The sequence below is a fragment of the Vigna radiata genome, chromosome 6 (genome assembly GCF_000741045.1).
Source record: "Vigna radiata var. radiata cultivar VC1973A chromosome 6, Vradiata_ver6, whole genome shotgun sequence".
Lineage (NCBI taxonomy): Eukaryota > Viridiplantae > Streptophyta > Magnoliopsida > Fabales > Fabaceae > Vigna > Vigna radiata.
The window spans coordinates 27456241-27481668 of record NC_028356.1 but is presented as its reverse complement, the minus strand read 5'-3'; the positions used below and the strand labels follow the sequence as shown (position 1 = coordinate 27481668).

The 25428-nt window shown below is 35.6% G+C and overlaps 1 protein-coding gene across 3 annotated transcripts; it reads left to right on the top strand.

Moving 5' to 3' along the window:
- The first annotated feature begins 5707 nt into the window (after positions 1-5707).
- Positions 5708-23442, top strand: LOC106765113 (ubinuclein-1). 3 transcript variants are annotated; one of them, XM_014649618.2, is made up of 13 exons: positions 5708-6314; positions 7572-7658; positions 7818-7907; positions 8054-8130; positions 11584-12178; positions 15228-15327; positions 15427-15536; positions 15754-15840; positions 17060-17185; positions 18241-18366; positions 18493-18540; positions 22329-22430; positions 22738-23442. In XM_014649618.2, exons 1-13 carry the CDS (start codon positions 6072-6074, stop codon positions 23188-23190), a joined length of 2244 nt encoding a protein of 747 aa, XP_014505104.1. In that variant the 5' UTR covers positions 5708-6071; the 3' UTR covers positions 23191-23442. The 3 variants fall into 3 exon arrangements, with proteins under 3 accessions (XP_014505104.1, XP_014505103.1, XP_014505102.1); XM_014649617.2 differs by having other exon boundaries at positions 5714-6314; positions 15757-15840; positions 18235-18366; XM_014649616.2 differs by having other exon boundaries at positions 5714-6314; positions 18235-18366.
- The last annotated feature ends 1986 nt before the right edge of the window (positions 23443-25428 follow it).

The following is a 25428-nucleotide window of genomic DNA, read 5'->3' as shown; positions in this document are numbered from 1 at the left end:
TTAAATAATCAACCCTGAACTTAAATGTCCTAATTTTCGTTAGCTACTTCGATCCGGTCTTATCTACAACACCATCTATTCTTGTACAAGTATGATCGTCGTAGGTAGAAACTACAACCACAAATATGCAAGGGTAAACAACCAGAAATTTCATAACATATAACACAATACATATTCATTTTAAATACAGAACAAGATAAATCATATAATCATATCCCATCACAGCCAAACTGCTCATAAACCAATGTCATTTCTATAAGATCCGAGAAAAATAGGTATTATGATTTTAAAAATTTTAATTTTTCAATCATAATCATGGTATCCCAAAATTGGGGTGTGATTGAGACCGTATCCGAATCAAATTCATATGTAATTAAAGTGTAGTATATACTAGGAAGTGACTCCTAGGTCGTCTCTCAAAGATCAATTGTTGGTTCAGTCATTAGATTAAACACGTAGTAGGGGAGGGGAATGTGGACAATTTATGCGAACTAGATTAAGTAACTCAAACACGAAATAAAACACAAAATGAAGACAAGTTGGCCACTGGTTCAATTGCATTTGTTTTCAATCCTAGATTAACAAAAATTAATTGTTCCTCTCATCCCTAATCTAATATAATTAACCAAATAATCGAAGACTAATCTCATTTTCATAAAATGTGCATTAAGCAAATGCAGTGCACCAAAATTAATAGATTTTGCATCAAATGAATTAACAAAGCGAGAATTAAACCCAATTAGTCCACTATGTGTGTCCTAATTGCAAGTGCAAAACAGATTGAATTATGATGCGGGGCATACAAGAACAGAATCACAATTAAAGCATAATAATCTCATGAACAAATGCAACATCCCTAGTGTCCAACCCAGCAAAATTAAGCTATCATCAAAACAAAATTAAAACAACAAAACGAAATTGAATTCAGTAAACCACAATAAGAACAGAGTCAAAACGTAATATTGGAACCCAAATAGAAAACGAAAACTGAAATGAAAGCTAAATTTTCATTTAAAACAACAAAATGAAAACGAATGGAATGCAACCAGAGCACAACAAAAACGTAACTGATTCAGTGGATGAGAACAAAAACGAAACACATAAATGAAACTGTAAAACAAAATTAAGCAAGCGAGCAAAAATGAACTTGAAAATGGAAGTGCAATTGAATATAAAACGAGTTCAATACAGCAGAAGGAAAGTAGACGAAAATAAAAACCTATGAATAGAGAGAAGAGCTCTCTTCTCTGTCCAAGCCTTCTAAAACGAAAATGTTAAAATGAAGGAGAGGGTTAAGGGTGGTGGTTGTTGGGCACTAAAACCTAGGTAATAAGTCAGTCCCATCAGATGAGTATCTACAAAATCTGCCTAAAAATGGGCCCAAAATCCGCATCAAGCACCCTGCTAGTTGTTTTTTGTATTCCCAAATGACCACCTGGTGAGGAAGCATGACAAAACTACAAGACCGATTCAATCTCATGGTCAGGTATGCATCTCCTAGTAACCTAGTCACTACACAACTTCCAAAAATAGGGGTTGTCCCATATATAGTACTTAACATGACTATTGATTTTAGCAATTTCAGTTCGAGATGCTAATGGAGAAAAAATAGAAGCAACTAAGAAATTTACAATATTTGCAAACCAAGGGATAGGATAAGAAACCGAAATTGTCAATAATCTCTCATCAGGAAAGTCATCCTGAATGGGCAACACATCAGCTTCATCTCGGCTCTTTCAATTTGGTTGAGATGGTCTACAACTAGGTTTTGTGCTTCACTCGTGCCTTGGATTTACAAATCAAACTCTTGGAGTAAGAGCATCCACCGAATCAGCCTCAGCTTTGATTCAACCTTCTTTAAGAGAAACTTTAGAGTTGCATGGTTAGTAAACACAATAATAGGTAAACCAAGCAAATAGATCTAAACTTATCAAGAGCAAAAACAATTGTTAACCGCTCTTTCTTAGTGGTTGTGTAATTTGCTTGGGCATCATCTAAAGTCCTGCAAGCGTAATATATCACTCTTGGCAGCTTGTCAATCTTTTGTGTCAAGACAACCCCCAGTGCATAGTTGGATGCATCGCGCATCAATTCAAATGGGGTTGTCCAATCTTGTGACTGAATTATTGAAGTTGTGGTCAATGCTTCCTTGAGGCAGTCAAAATCTTGCTTCCAATTATTATCAAATTCAAACTCCACATCCTTTTGCAGCAGTTTAGACAAAGGAAGGGCTTTCTTGCTGAAATATCTGATAAATAGCTTGTAGAAACCTGCATGCCCACGAAAAGATCTCACCTCTCGCACGTAAGAGGGGTAAGGAAATTGTGCAATAACAGACATTTTAGCAGGATATACTTGAATACCCTCACTAGAAATTATATGCCCTAAAACGGAACCTTGTTCTACCATGAAGTGACATTTCTCAAAATTGAGAACAATGTTGGTCTTAATATATCTTTGAAGAACTCTATCCAAACTGTCTAAACATGAATCAAAAGAGGATCCATACACAGTGAAATCGTTATAAACACCTTTATGTAACTCTCTAGAAAATCACTGAAAATGTTCGGCATGCACCGCTGGAATGTACCAAGGGCGTTGAATAGGTCAAAAGGCATCCTCCTATAGGTAAAAGTGCCAAAGAGGCAGGTGAATGTGGTCTATTCCTGATCCTTGGGAGCAATATGGATTTGGAAATATCTAGAAAAGCCATCAAGAAAATAATAATGAGACTTACATGTTAGTCGTTTGAGCATTTGATCAATGAAAGGAATGGGGAAATGATCTTTCCTTATTGCTTAATTAAGTCTCTTATAGTTAACACAGACTCTCCAATTGTTCAGTACTCTTATAGGAACCACAAAGAGGTTAGTCTTCTTTGGAACCACATGGATCGGGCTCACCCACTGATTATCCGAGATAGGATAGATGATCCCAACTTGTAGAAGCTTGGTCACCTCCTTATTTATAACATCCAAGATCATTGGGTTTTTCCTTCTCTGCAGCTGTCTAACTGGTTTTGCTCCATCCTCCAATAAAATTCTATGCATGCAAGTGGATGGGCTAATACAAGGAATATCAGCCAAGATCCAACCAATACCCTTCTTGTGCTTCCTAAGCACATTGAACATCTTGTCCTCTTGAACAACATCAAGGGAGGTGGAAATGATCACTGGCAACTTTTCATCGTCCTCCAAGTATGCATACTTAAGATTTTTTGGAAGCGGTTTAAGCTCAGGAGTGGGTGCCTACAATAGTTTTATCTATGGTTCCTACAAAAAGGTTAACACAGTCTGACTCTAAAGAAATTTACATGCAAAGGCACAACACCCATCTCATTAGATTCGACATCCATATCCATAACAGAAGATACATCATCAACATCAACTTCACAATCATCAATATCAAAATCAACATCAATCATAGATTCAGACTCAATCTCAAATTCATAGCATGTATACAGACATGATAGAAAAGAATGTTCTTTATCATGCAAAGAATCAAATTCAACAGCATATTCCTCAACAACATCATCCAGAATATCAACTTTAAAAACAGAATGATCCTCAGCTCGAAACTTCATTGCATCAAGAACATTAAAATGCACAACAATATCACCAAATTCCATTGATAAAGTTCCAACATACACATCAATTTTATTTCAGACTATTTTAGAAATGGACTGCCTAAAAAGATGGGAGCAAATCCATGGAAGAATCCCTCCTTCATTTCGAAAACATAAAAATCTACATTTGGAAGATCAATTCTCCAACCCGAACTAAAATGTTATCTATGCAACATGTTGGGTGGACAACACTTCTATTAGCCTCCTGTCTGCCCAATCGATACAAGCTACACAGTCGCCTTTATAAAGGCAAAGTAACACCAAAGTTAATGCTTTTGAGTAACAGATTTTTCTTGAAATTTCCTATATAAGGAAGACTGCATGAAGAGAAGAAATCAATCATAACTGCATATACTCATACGATGTCATTCTATTGCATCGTCTAGCTCTTTGATAAAGAAAATTCTTTGTAACAAGTTTTCCATATATACTTTGTAATGTTTAAATATCTTATCTAAGAAAGATTCTATATGTACTTGTTTTTTAAAAAAAACCATTGTTTCTGGATAATCAGAAGTGATTTAAAATACTTGGTTGTTTAATTCAAGAGAGTTAAACATTATAGTCAACTTGACTATTTTATACCAGATCGGATTATACTCGTAAAACTAGGAGTGATGAAATTCGTTGTATCTTTTTAAAGATAGTGGAACCCTTTAAGAGTTTTTAAAGAAGACTTGGACGTAGCTCACTTGGAATAAACTAGGGTTACATCCATCTTTTGATTTTAACTATTGTTTTTGCACATCAAAATCTTAAATTTAAAATTTATTTTAATTTTAGCATTTTACCCAATTGGGAATTCTTTATCTCTGTTTAGTTTATGCTTCAATTAGTCATTCTTAAGACCAACTAATATTGCATTGAGTATGATTGCATTATTAGGATATAGTATACATGATTCCAAGATTCTCCACAATTTACATTTTTGTTCTTAGAGAACTTTCATCAAACAGGTATAATGTATTTTTTTATCCTTAATAAGCTAGACACAATTAAGTGTATCTTCATATTATAATTGGTTAATCAATTTCTATTTTCCACTCATTATTATTAACATTTGCATGGTATGTGCATATATGAATATGTCATAAGAAGGAAATAATGCTTGCATTTTAGATTCTTGCATTTTAGATTCTTACATTTTAGATTTAAAAGTACGTGCATTTCATATTCATTTCTCCCATCTTTACATTTCTATTTTGGATTAAGTTCGTGTAAGCATAACACTGGTTTATGAGTTATCTGGTTTGTTTTCACACTTTAGTTGTCATATATTATATTAGCTGAAAAATAAAGTTTTTACTATATTTGAAAGTTTTTACTATATTACATTAGCTGGAAAATAAGGTTTGACAATATGAAATTACTATTATGAATTGCTCAATTTGAAAGACTTTAAAATTGTTCAATTCAAAAACTTCAAAATTACATAATCCAAAAATAACTTCAAAGTTAATATTAAATGTAGTGTTATCAAAATAGACCACCCAGCCCAACTCGACCGAACCAATCACAGGTTGGTCACTTAATGAGTTAACCTAAACCAGCTCAATTATTAACGAGCTGAAAAAAATTTGAACCCGACTTGATTCACCACATGTTGGTGAGTTAAATGGGTTGGCTCACTGACTCGCTTAATGACAATTTTTTTTTTCAATTCCAAAAAAATAACAATTTTTTTTTCTAATTCAAATCTAAATAAATTTCAATCCAAAATGATGTTAAATTTCAAAGACAATTCAAAATAAAAAACATATAACACAATCCAAAATCATCTTAAACTTCAAATATAATCCAAGAACAATAAAAAAAAAAAATTAGGTGGATTAGCGAGTTAATCCGACTCACCACGAATTCAACCTGAGTGAGTCAGGTTCTTAGTGGGCTCGACTCAAAATTAAACCTTCACCTCCAACAATTCTCTCTAAATCCGATATTTAAAATAAGTATCAATAAAAGTTTTGGAGATTGAATGAGTTATAAAAAAATCAAAAACAAACAAAAATAGACAAATTAAAAAAATGAGGAGTGCATAAAGTAAAAACACTACATTGAACAAACGTGCGGCCCGCAGATACCATTCCCCGCCCCAAATGCCTTTTGCCTCCGTCGCTTGCCCGGAAAAGAAAAGGACTGGAAATTTTTTTACAAATGAGTCGAAATTGCAGTTAAACTTAAAACCCATCCACAATACCTTTTCTTTCATCTCTCTTGTCATAATATTTTCTTTTATTTTTATCTCTCTTTCTCCATTTCCATTTTTTGAATCCCGCGCAATCCCAATTCGCTTCTTCAGCTCTTCCTCTTCTCGTTCTCTGTCTCTGTTCTTCTTCCCAGATTTTAGGGCTTATCATTCCGTTTCCGCATGTTCCTCGCTCTCTAACAATTCTCCCTGAAAACAAGCACCGACGCCCGATAAATTCGCCAATCGGCAATCACTTTGATGGCGGAGGATACGGCTCCTCTTGGCGGCGGCGATTCGTCGTCGGCGGCGAGGGCTCCGTCATCCTTCGTGAAGAAAGGTGACAGGCAAATGTTCACAGTGGAGCTTCGACCGGGAGAGACCACCATAGTGTCCTGGAAGAAGCTGATGAAAGACACCAATAAGGTTAACAATAAGGGACCCGCTTCCGCACCAGAGCACCTGCCCAATGGGAACCCTGTGCTCGAGTCCAGAATCGCTCCGGTTAGTCTCTTTTTTTAATTTTCATTTAGGTTCCGAATTGTTACGAGTATGTGTTGCTGTGGTTCTGAAATTTCAGTGTACACACATTGTTATTCAGTGAGTAGATAGCAATGTGTAGGATAGTTACCGTGGTTTATGGATGATATTTTTTAATTGTAATTTGTAAGAGTGGCTTTCTACTGAGCGGTGATTGTTTTTCCCTTTGGCACTGAAATACAGGTCTGGGTATGGCTAGGTTTTGGGAACAGATTCTGCCAAACCTTTCGTGACTGACCTTAAGTTGTTTCTGTCTAACAATCTAGGTTTCTCTTTTGAAAATTAAATAATTGTCTGTCAAAAATACGTGTTTCTTCTCCGTGTTTGACAACGGTGTATGCTGTGTAACACTGTCTTTATGCAAAATTATTTGAAAGGGTTTTTGTCATGGCAAAGTTGAATTGCTCCTGGAAGTACTTGGATTAGATTTCCAATTTATTAGCTTGAATGCATGGCGACAACTGTTTGTTTCGCGTGGTACTGCTCTTACGGAAAATTATTTAAAAGGGTTTAGCCGTGACAAAGTCAAATTGCTCCTTGGAAGTACTTGTATTTGATTTCTACTAGTTTGAATGTATAACCGTTTGTGCCAGCAGTGCTGCTCTTATAGAAAATCATTTGAAAGGTTTTTGTTGCGGTAAAGTGGAATTGGACTCGGAAATACTTGTCTTTGACTTCAAATTTAGTAGTTTGAATGCATAACTGTTATTATGGAAAAACTATTTGAAAGGGTTTCGTTGTGCTCAAATTGCACCTGGAAGTACTTGTATTTGACTTCAAACTTGCTAGTTTGAATGTACAAAGAGAATGGTTTGTGCTGCAGTGCTTCTCTTACGGAAAAATTTTTGAATGGAAAAGTCGGAAGTACTTGTATTTGACATCAAAATTGTAAGGTTGACTGCATTATGCACATTGATATAATGTCTGTTTGAATTTGCCTTTTGGCATGGTATAATATTGTCAAATGTTGCCTCTACCCGGATTAGCTGACTTAACATGAACATGTGTATCCTAGATGCAAATCCAAAATCATATATCTATTTATTTGTGACATGAAATTATTGTAAACAAGGTGATCAAGCCTTTAATTGTCTCTGTCTTGTTTTACGCCACATTTTATTTATTTGAATTAATAAACCAGTAGAAATCAGCATATTGTCTCTTTTAGTGGTGTGTGGTTTTTTTTGTGCTTCACTATTTTTATAAACTTGTCAATTCTAGGGACAACCTAAGAAGACTGAAGAACAAGGTGCTCCTCAGCCAAATCGTTTCAGTGCTGTAATAGAAAAGATTGAACGCCTTTACATGGTATGGTTGTATTGCTTCATGCGATAGTGTTACTGGATGCACTGTACAAAAATGAATTGATTTATACTGTAAATTCACATCATAGATGCATATGTAAGTTTTATTAGTTTTTTCAATCTGTTTTCCATGTTGGGAATAATGAGACCAAATCATTTTTAGGGTAAGGATAGTAGTGATGAGGAGGATCTACTTGATGTTCCTGATGATCAGTATGATACAGAAGACTCTTTCATTGATGATGCTGAATTGGTTGGTATCTTTTATACCATTTTGCTTTGTTATGACATTATGACTATTTGACCTTTGATTGATGATAAAACAGGAATTTCATTGTCCTATATTGTGACCATTTCACCTTTCATATTTTTTAATTAGTTTAACTCTTCTTTCTGCAGGATGAGTATTTTGAGGTTGATAACTCTGCAATCAAGCATGATGGGTTCTTTGTAAATAGGGGGAAATTGGAACGCATGTGAGTGATTTTTTTTTTTGAATATTTTCTGTGTATTTCAATTTCTTTTCTTTATGAGGAGTAGCCTTAGTGCAAACTAAGGTTGCCACCTTGTGGCCTGGAGGTCACCAGTTCAAATCCTAGAAATAGCCTCTTTGCTTGTAGGGCCAAGTCTGTGTAGATCTTCCTTCCACAAATTTTTGTAGGTGAGAGTCTCATGGATTGGGTTGCCGTCTTTATGTCTATCTCTTTATTTTTGTAAATTGCTTAATTTTGGAAGTGATTTCACTTTTCTCTTTTTAAGGTAATGGATATAATACTAAAGTCAGTGGAATAATCTTGGGACCATCAGTTATATTTATGCTTGTGGCATTGTCTTAACATGAAATGAGATCATATACCATTCACAGTCATATTTTGAGTCTGTTAGTAGTGATCACAACTAGTCTATATCAATCTATCTATATGTACATGTGTGTGCATTTTTGTTGAGTGTTATCCAACAACCATATAAACGGTAGACCTTCATCCCTCTTTGTATGTGCAGATGCTAAGAGTAAAGATTGATCAATTGTTTTCTTCATATACAAGTTCATATAATTCATAGAATTTTGAAATGGCCGGGATGATTTCATGGATGTGTAGATCCTTGATTAGAATATGACCTTTAGGGTCTTTGGTAGAGGATAGAAAGGGAAAATAAAGGTTTAAGTTAGGTGGATGGCAGACGGTGGTGGCAATGGACGGCCGACAACCGGAAGTGGATGGGCGGCAGTGGCGGTGGATGGCCGGCGGCGGACGGTGGACGGCCAATAGCAATTGTGGATGGTCCGGCGGCGGACGGTGGCAGACAACATCGGGCAGATGATACGAGACAGAAGAAACTTGTTATCGGGAATACTCAAGAAGGCACTACAAGCCTGATATTGAGACTGAGAAAGACATGATTACTCATTGAAGTATTTCAAAAAGATGAGATTGTTAAGGCTATCGATGGCTATCACCGGTGGCAACAAAGACAAAGTAGAAAGAGACTCAGACAACCTGTACTAATACCAAGTTGAATATAGTGAAAATTATATATAAGATTAATCTCACTTGTATATATACATAGGTCTTCTATTTGTAATAGAAAATGTAACGCCCCGGCAACTTACAGGGACTATTGACTGCCCCCACACATCACCACGAGACTTTCCAGTGTGCTTTGTCCTCACTTGCACACTTTCCGGGAAAACTTCCCAGAAGGTCACCCATCCCAGAATTTCTCCAGGCTAAGCACGCTTAACCATGGAGTTCTTATGGGTTAGGCTTCCGAAAAGTAAATGCATTTTGGTGATATGAGTAGCCAAATAAATTCCTTTAAGCTATCCTTCAACCGTATAGTCTCATACCTATACAGTCTCTAGATCCCTCTCATTCCGGTGTATGTTCAATTCGTCCATGTACCCCTTCCACTAGAAGCCTGCCAGGAGCCGCTCCTTGTTCGTGCCCCCTGCACCATGCCTCTTGCACCGGCGATCACTCCCCGCCTTCGTCAGTGCCCGGGTGTCACATGCCCACCAGCTTTCGTCTGGTTCGTCTTCGAACCACACCGTACTAGGAGAGGCTAGGCTCTGATACCATCTATAACGCCCCGACAACTTACAGGGACTATTGACTGCCCCCACACATCACCACGAGACTTTCTAGTGTGCTTTGTCCTCACTCGCACACTTTCTGGGAAAACTTCCCGGAAGGTCACCCATCCCAGAATTTCTCCAGGCTAAGCATGCTTAACCATGGAGTTCGTATGGGTTAGGCTTCTGAAAAGTAAATGCATTTTGGTGATATGAGTAGCCAAATCAATTCCTTTAAGCTATCCTTCAACCATATAGTCCCATACCTATACCGTCTCTAGATCCCTCTCATTCCGGTGTATGTTCGATTCGTCCATGTACCCCTTCCACTGGAAGCCTGCCAAGAGCAGCTCCTTGTCCGTGCCCCCTACACCATGCCTCTTGCACCGGCAATCACTCCCCGCCTTTGTCAGTGCCCGGGTGTCACAGAAAAAATATGGGATAAACCCAAAATACAAATAAGAAATATAAACAAACTAACTAAAGATAAAAGATAAATATAATACTAAAGATAATATTTTTAACAACATTATTCGGTTCCCTTAAGAATAAGCGAGATAAATCATGAATTGATTTGTTCTCTCCAATTGTATATAATAATATTCATAAACTAGAGTACACCAATTAGGCAATGGGATATTTGTTAATATGATTATTAATTACATGTGAATGCTGTCCAAAAAATGTATCAAACCTTTTTTTAGACAACCTAACCCGACCAAACCTACACATTTAAAACCCTACTGTATTTCTCTTTTGTTTCTAATTTTTCACTAATGCTTATTGGGTCAGTCCAATCGTGTTTCTTTTTAAAACTAAGGGTTGCACCATACAACTCAACCCAAACCCAAATAACTACATCAGAAAATGAATTTAACACACCCCATCTCAGCCTCAAGCACTGCACACATAGCCTTCTCTGGTTCCAGTGCAAGTGCTGTCGCTGTCCCACCACCACTGTCCTGCTGTCACTGTCTTGCTGCTTGCTGCTTGCTGCTGCAGTCACCTCTAACTCCACTGCAAGTCCTGTTTTATTATTTTTTTCTTTGTACTTCCTCTTCATTCGGTGCCATCTGCCCTCCCTAAATTTTTTCTTTTCTTCTTTTCCACTATAATTATTCACTGAATATATGAAACATTTGATTACCTATTTTCCAGCATCCCCAATGACAACTGAACAAGGCAGTTCATGAACATCCAAAATATAAAGAGAAATTTAGGACATTTATCTTATATTTTGTTGTTATTTTAAGTTTTAAACTTGAATTTGGTGGTGTTTTGGTTTAATTTTATTGTTATTTGAATTTTTAGACATAATATTTTTATTAATTATATGGTTGTCTTTCATTAATTTTAGCTTTACAATTATATTTTTGTGTTTTGTCTGCGATGCTTCAGCCATAACACATATGGCTTGCAATATTTTTTCATAAAGCATTTTTGGGGTTACTGATATTTTTCATGATCTAGTTTTGATAGCACTGTTAGTATGTGTTATTATCTATTATTGCTTTCATTATAGTAAAATAATAGAAAAAATGGGATTGCTGTTAAATTATTTAAGGGCTGTATAAAGTATTTAATTTGTATCTCAGTTTCAGCAAGTGTATTTCTCACCATAGCAGTTTTGGGGTTGATTGCTACACACATTTAAGATTGACAACTATGAAATGAAGGTTGTATGTTATTGTTGAATATTCACAGCATTATTTTTCTGGCTTGTGGTTGGATTTTATTCCTGAGAATTTTTCTACCCATGTTGTATCAACATTTTAAATCTATTAAATTGTATACTTTAGCATTTTAGTTATTCATACAAATTCCTGATTTTGTTCATTTTCTTGTTCTTTCTAAGAAATGAACCTCCAGCATTACCAATCCAGCAAGCAAAGAAAAGGCGCCGAAAAGATATATCAAAGAATCCTGGAGAAAATATTGATGGTCATGTATCAAATAAACTTGTGAAAGTGGGCAAGAGTGCCGTTGTGAAGACTGCATCATTACCTGTGAAAAATATGCTCAGTTCCTCAAATAATGTTGGCGTACCTAGTGAACATTATGAAGACCTGAAATTTCAGAAGCAAATGGATGTCTCTGGAATTAGTTTGAAAAAGAAAANTGCTGATGCTACACCAGTTTCGGACCCCCCTGTCTGTTCAAAAGTATCAAATAATGATCCTCTTGATGCAGAAGGTGCTGATAAACAGAAGACTGAAGTGTCTCAATCTAAGAACACGGGTGATAAATTTAAAGATGCAGGTGGATTGGTTGATACTTCTGATCATAAGTACCATGAAAAAAATTTATCTGCACATTCAAAATCCCAACCTGGGAAATCCTCAAGTAGTCTTGACAATGTAGAAAACACAGGTCGGTCAAAAGATAAAAATTGCATCCGGGAACTGCCAGATCTAAACTTGTCTGTGGGAAAAATTGCTATACGTGCACCAGTAAGTTTATCTAANTGCTTTGTGGTTTTTATTATATTTGCTGTATGATAAATTTAATGAAACATTGAATACCAATAAAAAGATTGTCTGCTGCACTTATAGCTATTTATTTTTTTTATTCAGGTTTAAATTAAAGGCTTCTCTATTCTAAGCGCATGAAACTGCTCCACCAAATAAGCACTTGTATGTATTTGAGAAAAACAAAAAGAGAGAGCAGATATTTTAGAGAAGCTTGTGCAAGTCTCTCTTAGGTTCTCAATATTTATATAGAAACTGTAGATTAATCTGAGATACAGTGAAAGAGAGTAGAGTAGAAAACAAGTAAAGACATCTCTAGGATTCTAGGCACAACTCAAAACAACTTCTTAAGAAAGCTTATTCTAATACTTACTAACTGTCTGTATCTCCCATGTTTAGAATATGATTCTCCTTGGTCTAGTACAAGTTTGAGAAATGGATCCATTGGTGTGTCCATAGGCTTAACACTTGACATCCTTTTTTCTTCTAGAATCTCTTAAGTATATTTTCTGAGATATGACCATTGGTAGTGAAAGTGACTGCATTTTTCGTTAGAAGGAACATGTGTGTAGCATGGGACAAACACAAAGAAAGAGACCTTAGTTGACTCATAATGCTATTAAAGATCAGGAAAAAAACAACAATACGAGGATGATGATATCCCAGGATGACGCATTTGAATGTGTAAAGGAGAAAGTTTAACTTGACTTGGTGAGGTAATATACAAAACAAGTGGTACTAAAAGTGTGTAGGTTGACTGTATGAAGGAGAATGAGGAAAAGGGATAGAATGGGGTACTTGGTACTTGATTCAATAAGATATCTGTTTCTCTGTTCTACTACATTTTGTAGAAGACTATGAGGACATGAAATTTGATGAAAATATCATTGGAGCCCATGAAGTAATAAAATTGGTGAGACAAATATTCGTGGAATTGTTGTAGTGAAAAGCACATGAATAAGAAAATTGTGCTTTGATTTCATTAGAAAAGGTTTTAAATATAGGAAACACTTTTAATCGATTCTTATTGAATCAAATCCTAGAACATATACCATAATTATCAATAAAGGTAAGAAAATATTTAAAACTAGAAAGAGTAATAGTACGAGAATGAGCCTAACAATGAAGTGAACTAATGAAAAAGGATATGACACTCCTTTATTAAGAATATAAGGAGAAGATTGTCGAGTATGTTTTCCTAATTGACATGATTTACACTTCAAACTAGACAATTGTTTTAAACTTTGCACTATCTTCTTCAATTTTGTCAACCCAGAGTATCCTAATTGTTCATGAACCATCAGTGGAGAGACTATAGATGCATTTACCAATGGTGGTGAGAGAGATAGTTAAGATCATGTGAGTCACATTTTTAGCGAAGGTGAAGATAAATGTTTGAGATTTGATCAAGCAAGTCGCAACAATAAATTAAAAGGACAACTAGAGACATGAGGAATAAAGTGAACAATAAGCGACATGATGGGAGGTGTTGGGTAGGGTTAATGCAAAAAGCTTGTGTTTGTAAACAATTGACACCAATGATAAAATGCAAATTGTAAGTAGTATTAAAAGAAAAAAAATAACGAATACAATAGGTTGCACTAGAGTCCATGACCCAAGGACCAAGAGAAGAAGATTAAGAGAGACAAGTAGATGAACTTCCACAGTGTGCCACCTAGGAGGGTAACTAGTAGATTTGCTAGTCTCATACCATTTGTTAAAGTTTTCATATGCTGTTAGAGTCATATGAGGCTGGTTAACTGGTATTGTAGTAGCAACAAGTGACTCATGGTAGATACCTGGGCAAAATTGGGTGAACAAGGAGGTTTCCCATGTAAATGTGGGGGTATTGTCTGCATTTTGGATGTGTTTTAGAATGATGTATGCAAAAGCGTCTAGAACTATTCCTCTATGATGTAAGGCACCATGCAAATGAAGTATGTGTTTCCTTATTTAATTTTAAAGGATTGTGGTTCTTGCTGAAGTCATAGTAGGGTTTACTCGGGTGATCCCAAAATCTGATCATGAGTAAACAACATATTCTTGTGGCAAGCCATACAAACCTAGGGTCATAAAAGAATTATGATTCTCAAGTTGCATGGCATCTGCAGATATTGGAAGGACCTCATTAAAATCATGTTAGACAACATGAAGCTACCAAAGATAAGCAAAGATGTGTTCCTCGAATTGTTGTGTGGCAAGAAGTATCAAAGATCACATACGATAAAGGCATATTGGTATGGAGGTCATGAATCTCACTCCAAACTGATGCACATGGATCATGGGGACACAAATAGGTTTGAGTGAGGTGTAGATAGTGGATTCAGATCAATCTTTATCCATTGTTTGCGTTCTATTGTAGGAAGAGAAAATAGGTTTAAGATGGGACTCGTAGCCCAACCCACTTAACCATAAGCTGATTTCAAAAGCCCACGTTGAATGATTAGACACATCCAACATTTCAATACTAGCAATATGGTTAGAAAAGATGGGAGAATCTGTTTTGGATATTGATTGGGTGTAGGAAGACATTTATCTTATGGAACAGATGATAAAATATTTCAGGAGATAGACACTTAGATCTCACACAAGTTTTTGGGTGGTCGTTGGTTCTACCTGCCATTGACTGTTATTTTTATTGTGGAATTCAACTTTCACCATGCACTCGGATCTAAACAGTGCCACATTTCACAGCATGTGACAATTAATAAGTAGAAATGCATTACTGATTCCCCTTTTTTTTGTGTGTGCGTCAAATTCAACACTCCCCATTACCTTGGCTGTTGTAGGATATTCTTTTTCATTTAAAATAATTTCTATTTAAGGCATATTGGTATACAGGGTTGGTTTATTTTTAAGAGAAATTTAAATTGAAGCTTTGGCAAACTATACTATCCTTGTAGCAGGCACTTGGTGAAATAACATTTTCCTATTACTATAACTTCTGAATACAAAATTTGTGAAAGTGGACTGTTTTATGTCTGTAACGTATACCTTATTAGTTGAGAGCTTGATTGAAGCTTTTATGCAGAAATCTGAACATGTGCTCAAGAAAGATGGTTCTAGTGCTAGGCCAAAAATTACAACACTTGAGAAAGCTATTCGAGATTTGGAGAAGATAGTCACGGAATGTAAGTTCAGAAAAAAATTTTAAGTTTATATTTCTCAAATTAGCAGTGTGGGAAGTTTGTTGCTAACGCGAAGATGTTTTTTTTTTCATAATGATACAGCAAGGCCACCAACTATGGAAAACCAGGAGGGTGATAACACACCTCAGGCTGTCAAACGGAGATTGCCTAGAGACATAAAGCTGAAACTTGCTAAAGTGGCTAGATTAGCAGTAATGGAAAATTTATTTTTGTGATGTCATGCTTTGTGCTTCTAGATCTGCACAATTTAGTACTTTTTTTCTCGAAATCTTCTCAATTTGAACTCTCTTAGAATAGACAGAGGGAGGGAGGGAGAGCACTAAGAAAGAATTATTTCAACCTCACTGAACCTAATAGAGTAGAGCACATCTATCACATAATAATATTAACCAAATGTTTTTGATGCAGCAGGCAAGCCAAGGGAAAGTATCAAAGGATTTAATTAACCGTCTTATGAGTATTCTTGGGCATTTGATTCAACTTAGAACTCTAAAGGTATTTCAGTTTGATAAACATGATTGGTAATCCTTTAGTGTGTATTATTTCAGCTTTTGGTCACAATACCCCCAATGCGTTTATAGATGGCTGATTTCTTTTTCACTGTTAGTTGTTGAACCCCAACTTTATATTAAAAATATGAAAAATTGAAACTAAAGATTGTATCTCGCAAATCATATATCTTGCTGTCGAGTCCACCATACTGAACTTCTATACAATTGTTCATTTATCTATTGGATGTGATTATGCATTACCATATTTAGGCTTTGAATACATCCGTGACCCATTGTGACCTTATGAAGATTGTTTGTTTTTTCTTGCTTGACATGGTGTACTTCTGTGTCTAAGAAGGTCTTATTTCTAATTGATAGTTTGCCAACTTTCATTTTAATTAATCCCCGGTTTTCCTTCCGGAATGAAGTACTTGTTATCTTTAGACATTTTTGCTTATTTCAGAGTGACAGATGGTCTTCCTGAAGGGATTTTTAGTTCAAGATTGGTATAGATTGGTTTTTGAGAAATACTAGTTTTTTTTTTTTTTTTTTTTTTTTTTTAATTCTTATGAACTGGACAAAAATATGTAATTATCCCTTCAAAATAAATTAAAACTCAGCACATACTAATTGCAATTGACCATGTTTGTGAAGTTTTTCTAGCTCACATTTTTTATCTGTAGAAACAAATTTAGGAAGAGTAAAGTTGTATTGCCTCAGTGAGAAAGAGCTTATTCGAGCTTTAGAAAAAAATTGTAGAATGTTCTGGACCTGCTCATGCTCTTTATTTATTATAATCACATAAATGTTCCTTTTAAACACTAACAGTAGAAACCAAGCTGGTGATTTTTCACAGAGAAGTATTTATTCCCATTGCTACAAAATTAATCTTTTAGCAATTGTGGACTCTAATTTTCAAGTCGTGTCTATAACTACATTTCAAGTTATCCTTCAGTATTAAACATACTCAACTTTGAACTCCATTCAACAATCTGTTAGATACATTAATCATTTACATAGTTTTCACTATATTCAACACAATCCAATCCAAATAATTGTAATTTGCCACCTATTATTTATTTATGTTATTTGGTCATCATATTCCAACTATTCTTCTCTTTATTTATATTTTATATCTACGAACATCATTATGTAGGTAGTTTTAGTTTCCAATATTGCTTGAATTGAAACTTATATTCTCATGCAATGTCTTCCTGCTACAGAGAAACTTAAAAATTATGATCAGTATGGGTTTGTCTGCAAAGCAGGAGAAAGATGATAGGTTTCAACAGATAAAGAAGGAAGTTGTTCAGATGATTAAGATGCAGGCCCCACCCATGGAATCGAAGGTTTATTACAGTTACCATTGCTATTTATTCCTTAACAAAATCAAATATTTGTAAACTGTCTTTAACGTGTCATATTTTCCGTTTTCCACTCATTCAGAAGTTACTCTTTTAGCTGGTTCATGTAGCTCCGTTTTGGTTCCCCCATATGACAGTAATATTTTCATTCTTGTGGATGTTTCTTTATATGTCCATTTGAGTTTTATATGCAGAACTTTATTTTGGCATAGTTACTTACGGATGAGTCATTTTACCTGGAAAGGGATTTCATTAATTGTAATTTGTAATTCTGACACTCAATGTAGTTTCTTGCAAAATTTCTTTATGGTTGCATTCTAATCTGATTGCAATTTTTCAGGAAATAATGGTACTTTTAATACATTAACAAATATTGGCTATTTAATTCAACCATCGACCTATTGTTCTTGCAATATTTCTTGATGTTTTGATAGGAACCCAAATTAAGAACTGGAAAGGAACTGATATAATTCTGATGGTAAATTAATCGCTGGGCTGACTCTACTATTCCATAGAAAAATAAACATAGCATCCCAGAGACATTGAAAATGAGTGCAGGGTGGAATGGAGCACTGTTCCTTACAATATGGAGTAGCTTGCCAAAATTAAAGAAAACCTTTACTGAAGAAGGACCAACTCCTTCACTCAGCCTGGCCACAATAATGTCCAATAGAAAATATCCGCCTCCTCCAAATACCAAATCTCTCTCATAATGTGAGATTCCTGTATCATTCTCTCCTCTCCTCTGCTGCTGCCAGGCGTTCATTCTGTTACCCCCGATCCTTTTTCCTCTTCCAATGAAGCCAGCTGATCCCTCTTTTCACCATTTCAACACGGGCTTGGTCTTTCAAACCCACTACGCACTTCCTCACTTTCCACACCCCTTCTTTTTTCCTTTTTTCCATTATATATATTGGCCTATCATGTTTGTATTGCATCTTGATTGCAATTTTTCAGGAAATAGGGTGCTTTTGATTGATAAATAAATATTTTGGTTATTTCATATGGGATGCTTTTTAATGTCTTCCTTTCAGTTACAGCAGCAAGCTGGAGCATCTGGGGAAAAAGAAATGGGTCCTGATGGAAAAGCAACAACTAAAAAGATTTTTTGTATGGACACTGCATTGGAAGACAGGATTTGTGATCTCTATGACCTTTTCGTTGATGTACAGAAGTTCGAGCTTTAAATATTTATTTTGTTGATCTTGGTTTTCTTATGATTACCGGAGGGAAAGATCTTGTTTGGTTTGTTGATATTTGTCCTTAATGAATCTTGTTTGCAATTGTTCCAGGGTTTAGATGAAAATGCCGGTCCTCAAATCAGAAAGTTGTATGCTGAGGTAGTTAAATTTTCTGTCTTCCTCTCAATATTGATCTAGCAGAGTTAATAGATTGCTAGTGTTATCGCCATGTTTATCTTCCTTTCTTTTTAATTTCAGTACCTACTTTCTCTATGTTTGATTTGGTTTATTTTATTTTCAATATATCCTTGTTTATATTAAAATTACTTAATTAGTACTATTTAAAATATCTCTTATCCCTTCTTTCCAAGTTTTTAGAGACCATAGGTATCAATAGTGCACAGTCGCAGTAAAATTCAATAGATGCAGAAAAACAGGTTTTCACTGGACAATGGCACCACTGCAGTCTGCAGTGAAACTAGTTAATTTCCCTTTTTCCCAAAAACTACACATTCTTTAGGGTTTTTTAACCATTTTCTGACAACATATATAACCATAACCCTTATTTTTCCTACGTTTCCACTTCTCTCTGTCAATAACTGTTAGGTTCACTTGTTCAGGACACCAAACAGAACACTCTCTTCTCACAATAACACTTGCAACAGCAAAAGATGAAAGGATGTGTATGTATATTATTGAATCTGTAATGTATATAAAGAGAAATACAATTATACGTCCCAAGGAAGCTTCCCTTCCTCCACCGGAAAATGTCCAGTCTATGCTCAAAAGGAAAATATCTGATAATCCCCTTCTCCCTCCATTCTGTTTCTTATTTATACTCTACTAACAAACTATCCTCCTTTTCCGCCTTTAATTTCCTCTCCTCATATACTTTTAACTTCCTAACATTACACCCCGCTGCAAAACAACCTTGTCTTCAAGGTTTGAACCATGAAACTGGATCTCCTGGCTCATCTTCATTATCCTGTTTTCATATGAAGGGAACCCACTGGTTACTGCCCTCTAATTCAGGTCTGGAGGTTTGGGTGGTGGTCTATCTGAAAGAATTGTTGACTCCTTTAAGAGTTGCTTCTTTTTCAGAATTCCCATGGACCATATGATTGTTCTATACTGCCTTCTGACTTGGTGACCACTTACATGGGCCTGGATTTTAACTATTTTCTGATGAATGATCAAGAATTCTTTTATCTTCTTCCAACCCCAAAACCTTTTTTGTAGAAATTGTTGATCTGACCATCCAATTTCTTCATCATCATCATGTTGAGCTAATTGTTTCCTATGTTAAATTGCATCACTGCAAAGAAATATCCCTGCCATTGGTATTATGGTGTTTTATATGTTTGTGACAACCATATCTTTTCCCCACTCAAAACAGCTGCATCTTCTACTTTATTTCCAACCATAATAGTCACCCTGTTCCCTCCATATTCTGCTTTCTTTCCTCTATCTTCATCCTTCTTCACTGTTGTGACATACACATCACAACCTCCCCCACTACCTCCCCTAAAAACATAAGCTTTTGCCACTTCCTAGGTAGCAACACTAACAACTTTCTCAGCAGCAGCTTCTCTAACTTCTGCAGTTTGAGCTAACTTCTCCAAAACAAAACCTCTATCTCTTTCTCCACACCTCCTTATCAATGCCTCTGTCAACTCTATCCAAGAAGGATTCTTGGTTTTATTTTTCCAAACCCTAAGCCAATAGATTGCAACCCCCCATGCTAGTGTAAGCCAATCTTAATTTTTCCCTTGCTGCCACGTTTTGGATCTCAAAAACTTTCTCTGCACTGGATATCCATCCCTTTGGATCAATCCTCTCAAAAGTAGGCAATTTTACCTGCTTCCTCCACTTCCTTAAGTTATTGGAAACGTCATCCTTCTTCATTCCCTGCCCTTCGTCAGTGTTAATAAACCCCTCCGACGATCCCCGATACTTTTCCATCCTCGCAACTGTCCCTGAGCTCGATGAGTATTGTCCCCACATTGGACCCCCTTTTCCTACCACTCCGCCACTTCTGCATGGAATAATTCCCGCCCGTTCCACATCCCGTGCTCGTGCCATCGCCGTTAACAAATCTCGTGGGTCGTGCGGCCTTACTAAATTTCGCAACTCCTCCTGCAACCCATCAAAAAAAAAAATCCCAACAATTTCTCCTCATGCCTGATGCTTGTGCCACCAAAATTTCAAACTCTTGTATCTATTCGCCGTCGCTCCCCTTCTGTCGCATTGTCACTAGCTTCTCAAAAATGGTGCCTCGATTCAGTTTGCCAAACCTCCGCGTCCGCGCTTCCGTGAACATCTTCCAATTCGGATGTCTGGTTTTCTTCCACCAGGAGTGGATCCAATAGTAGCTCGCGCCTCTCTCCATACAGATATATACCAGCTTCATCTTCTCTCTCTCCTTCACGTTCTGTGGATCGAAAAATTTCTCTGCCTTCGCGATCGAGCACATGGGGTCCACTCCTTCGAACGTTGTTAGTTCAACGCGCTACATCCAGCTACGTTGCACGTCTCCTCTGTCCTCTTCCGCTTCGTCCTCCAAACTCTCTGGTAGTCGTCGTTCGCGTTCAACATTGATGGAATCGCTACTTCCTTCGGAGCTCTGATCCTGGTTCCTAGAGTGTCGTCCGTGAGCGCATTTAAACGTCTGGAGCTCATGAGTCAACGCTCGCATCTCTGCCTTCAGTTTTTCCACTCTCGACTCAATCGCCATCACTCATCCCTGCATTCTTCTTCACTCGCGCTTCGTTTGCTCCTTTGATATAAATCCAACAGGTCGGACCAAACTTGTTAGGTTCCTTTGTTCAGGACATCAAACAGCAAAAGATGAAAGTATGTGTATGTATATTATTGAATCTGTAATGTATATAAAGAGAAATACAATTATATATCCCAAGGAAGCCTCCCTTCCTCTACTGGAAAATGTCCAGTCTATATCCAAAAGGAAAATATCTGATAATCTCCTTCTCCCTCTATTCTGTTTCTTATTTATACTCTCTCTCTACTTACAAACTATCCTCCTTTCCCGCCTTTAATTTCCTCTCCTCATATACTTTTAACTTCCTAACAATAACCCTTTTCTTTTCTCGGTCTTTGTTCTGCTGGGCTGTCAAACCTGTGAAACATTCTAAGGCACTGTTTCAGCAACACCCATATCTGTTTTTGCGTCTAATCTTCCACAAAAGAAATTTTGGATCCTTCATTTTTTTGTTTACTTTGCGATTGATTGTTATTAGTATTTGTAAATATGCCTAAGAAATATCGGTTACAAGTATATTTGTTTAGCGCTATGTATGTAATTATGTACATAATGATGAATAATAATATGTTTGTTTGATAAATTTAAATAAAACAGCAATGATCGTACTATCCACTATCCTGCTATAAATTGAGGTTTCACTGTCTATATTGATACCTATGTTTGAAACCTTGAAAAGAAAAGGATTTTCGGTTGTATTTCCATGGATGGAAATTTTCTTGATTGCCATTTTTTCCCATTCTTCCGTATTTATTGATTCTGTTTCTTCTGAAGCTTGTGTTACTTTGTGTGACTGTATTTTATATGCATTGCAGTTTCTTGTGCCAAAGTTAATATCTTTAATTTTTACTAGTGGAAACAAGTGCTACGTGCACGTGTCCTTTTTTTATTGTAGATATTTTATTTTAAAAATATAACTGAATTTAAATAAATAGTGATTTAAAAGAATAAAATAGTAAAATAATTATTTTAATTTAAAAATAATTAAATTTAAATTAATTGTTATTTAAAAGATAAAAATGAAAATATAATTATTTTAGTTAAAATAATAGTTATTTAAAGAGTAAAATGGAAAAAAAAAATGTGTATACAAAAAGGAAAAAGAAGAATCTCCTGTATCTATGTATAGATAAAAAAGATTTCTCACTTTGGAATGCATTGTCTTCAGCTTGCAGAATTATGGCCAACTGGTTACATGGACAACCATGGGATCAAGCGTGCAATTTGCAGGTCAAAGGAGAGGCGCCGAGCACTGCACATCAGACATAAGGTATCCCCCTATGCAATGAAATAACTTTTAATGTTGTGTAGTAATATTCTAAAATCTCTTTAAAAAGAAGAACCCTTTCCTTCTTGTCAGTTTCGGAAATTTAAGAGTTTTTTCACGACCATAAGTCTAGTCTGCAAATGCCTATGTAGCGTAACTATATAGGAACAGTAGTCTTTTAATTTTTCTGAAGAATTGGTGAACTTGCTTTCTGTTCTTTGTATGTACTCATGACAATCAGGATTTGATATTTGTGGCGATGATGTTTTTAGTTTTTTTTTTCTATCTTACTGGTTCCTCATATTGTTAGGATCGGGAGAAAATTAAGAAGAAAAAGTTATTTGCACCTAGACAAGATGAGAATGCTCGATTCGATGCTAATCCAATTACTTCGCAACAGCCCATGCGAGAGAGATTAGCTACAGACTCTAGCAGTTTTAATCACATTTCAGTAAACAAGGCAGTTTCTAATACAATTGCTGCTCCACGGATTTACAATCCTTCTTTGAATGGTTCAAAACAAGAAAAAGCAAAGGGAAGTTCTAGTGGTTCTCTGGATGATGACGGGGATGAAGATGTTTTAGTAAAGAAGAGAGTAAAGAGAAGGCCTGAACAGGGTTTAGAAGGAAATCATTTTCGCCCTGGGAAGATGACGGCTTTTACACGAGTTGACAAGACTAGGTCTCTAAAGCAGTCTGCGGGTGTTCTCCCCAAATCAAACATTCAGCCAAGTTCTCTCCATGGTCTTGAGCAGTCAAGCTAACGTGATATCAACTAGGATGTTTACTCAACAGAATCTCACCTTTACAGTTTTTTACCTATATATATTTTTTGGTGCTGTCCCCCTCCCAAGATCAGTTAATATCCTATTTACTGTTACCATTTTTGTAATTAATTTCCTTGAAATGTAGGTAGATTTATTGGTTGATGAGCCATGTCGATAACTCAAGTCTCTCACTATTCCTCTCTGGCTTTTACTTCCTGCTTTCCGATTATTACAACATAAAGACTGAACTATCCTTTCTCGCTGCAGCACGTCATCGGTGTTGTTACAGTCATTGTTTTCACTGTGTCTTCTCTGATGCAGTTTTTCTGTCATTATTTGTTCATGATTCTTGCAATGATGATGACAACATCAGCGGTAGTGTTGCCTATGGCCTATAGGAAAGCTTGGGATACGTTGCTGACAGTGGGATCGGAGAAAGAGGACAAAACATAGGGTTTGGTGAAGATTTTATAGGAAGAAACGTAGTTTTTTTTTTTTTCTCTCCTTTTAGATTGATCAATCTGTAATGTGCCCGCCATATTGTTAGTAAGTAAAGTAGGGGAGTCTCAGCATAAATGAGAGCCTTTCATCCCTTTTCATCTAGTACGGAGTAGGGAATCGTATTTATGTAGGGTTTCGAAAAATCCTTTTTGAAAAGCTTGTTCTGGACAACATTTCATGGTCTGGAAACTTTTGAAATATTTGTATTTGTTTTTTCTGGAATAGGAAATCTGGAAATCACCATATAAATGTCATAAAGGGAAAAATAGTTATTTTAAAAATTATGAGGGGTGAGAAAAGCCTTCCTCTCGAGGTAGTGTATCTGCAGTGAGTGTGCAATCAATCAATCCTTGTTAAACTAACATGATAGGGTAAATAGGATTATGAGCTTAGAACTTGGGTTTTTTAAGAACGCATTAAAGTGTGTTAACGAGATATAAAATGTAAGATTGAATAATTAGAAAGGTCTTAGAAACATGTTCTTTGTTCTAACAACTAAATAAAATAATTAAAAATTGGGTTTTATAAGAGTCACCTCCATTGAGAACCACCGCTGCTAGAGTCACTGCCTTAGCTATCGCTAGAACGACATTGTCCTCTACCACTGTGAGCTATCCAAAATAAATGTCGTTCTCCCCACATGGAATTTGTGTTCAAAAGATACTACACCATCGATTGAAGATTGGTTTTAAAAGAAGAAAAGGTGAACAATGTAGATACTACATCACGAGTGCTTCAAAATGCAGAGTCAGATTAGATCAAATTATCTAAATGTTATATTTCTGATTGAACAATGTATTAGAAGGTATTCCAAATTATATCATTCGAAATATAAATTTTATATTTCAAATCTTTTATTCATTATAGATACCATAATTCGAAAGATTTTTAAATATAGATTGTATAGTCAGAAAATTTATGAATCATTCAATCTAGAACTTAAATTCGAAAATGAAAAGCACCATTTTTATTAATTTTAGATATAATGCTATGATGGTACAGGAAGCAACTGTGATCTTTGAGTCTAGTTTCCAACAAAATAAAAATCATTTCATTTGGAGTTCTGTGGAGAAAGTTATGAGTAAAACACTCAACAAAGGTCAGAGCTACCAGAATATTATCATTAGAGTTTTCAAATTCGTTTTTTGTAGTTTTGGTTACTTTTTTGTGTTTTTCTTAATCATTACTTACTATTTTGTTTAGTCAATATATGTTTGCTTAAGTCATTTTAAGTTTCAAATCAATCCATGTTGTCTAGAGTCATGTTTCGTTCTTTGAGGTCATCAAAAATATATGTTGAGGTCATGTCCAAAAACTGATTTGTATTTGTGTCTTTCATTGCTTTTATTTTATATATTTGAGTTCATACTTGTTCTTAGATCATGAACAACCTCAAAGTTAGGTTTCCATTATGTCACTTTTTTGTGTTTCATGTTATATTTGATTTTAATGGGTTGTCTTTAGTTTGGTGCTATAAATTTGGTATGTGTTTGTGCTAAAAAATTCAAAAAAAAAAAAAAAAAAGACAAAAGGTACAAAAGAAAAGTAGACAAAAAATACAAAAAGCAAAAGCAAAAAGTAAAAGCACATGAATGTATCATCTTTAACCAACTTTTGTATGAACACTTTGATGTTGATTTGGAGCTAATTTTGATGTCCCCAAGCTGTTGTTCCAGCATCCATGATGATCTAAAAAAGGTTTCCTTAGTGCACCATTTGATCTAGCTTGCTTAA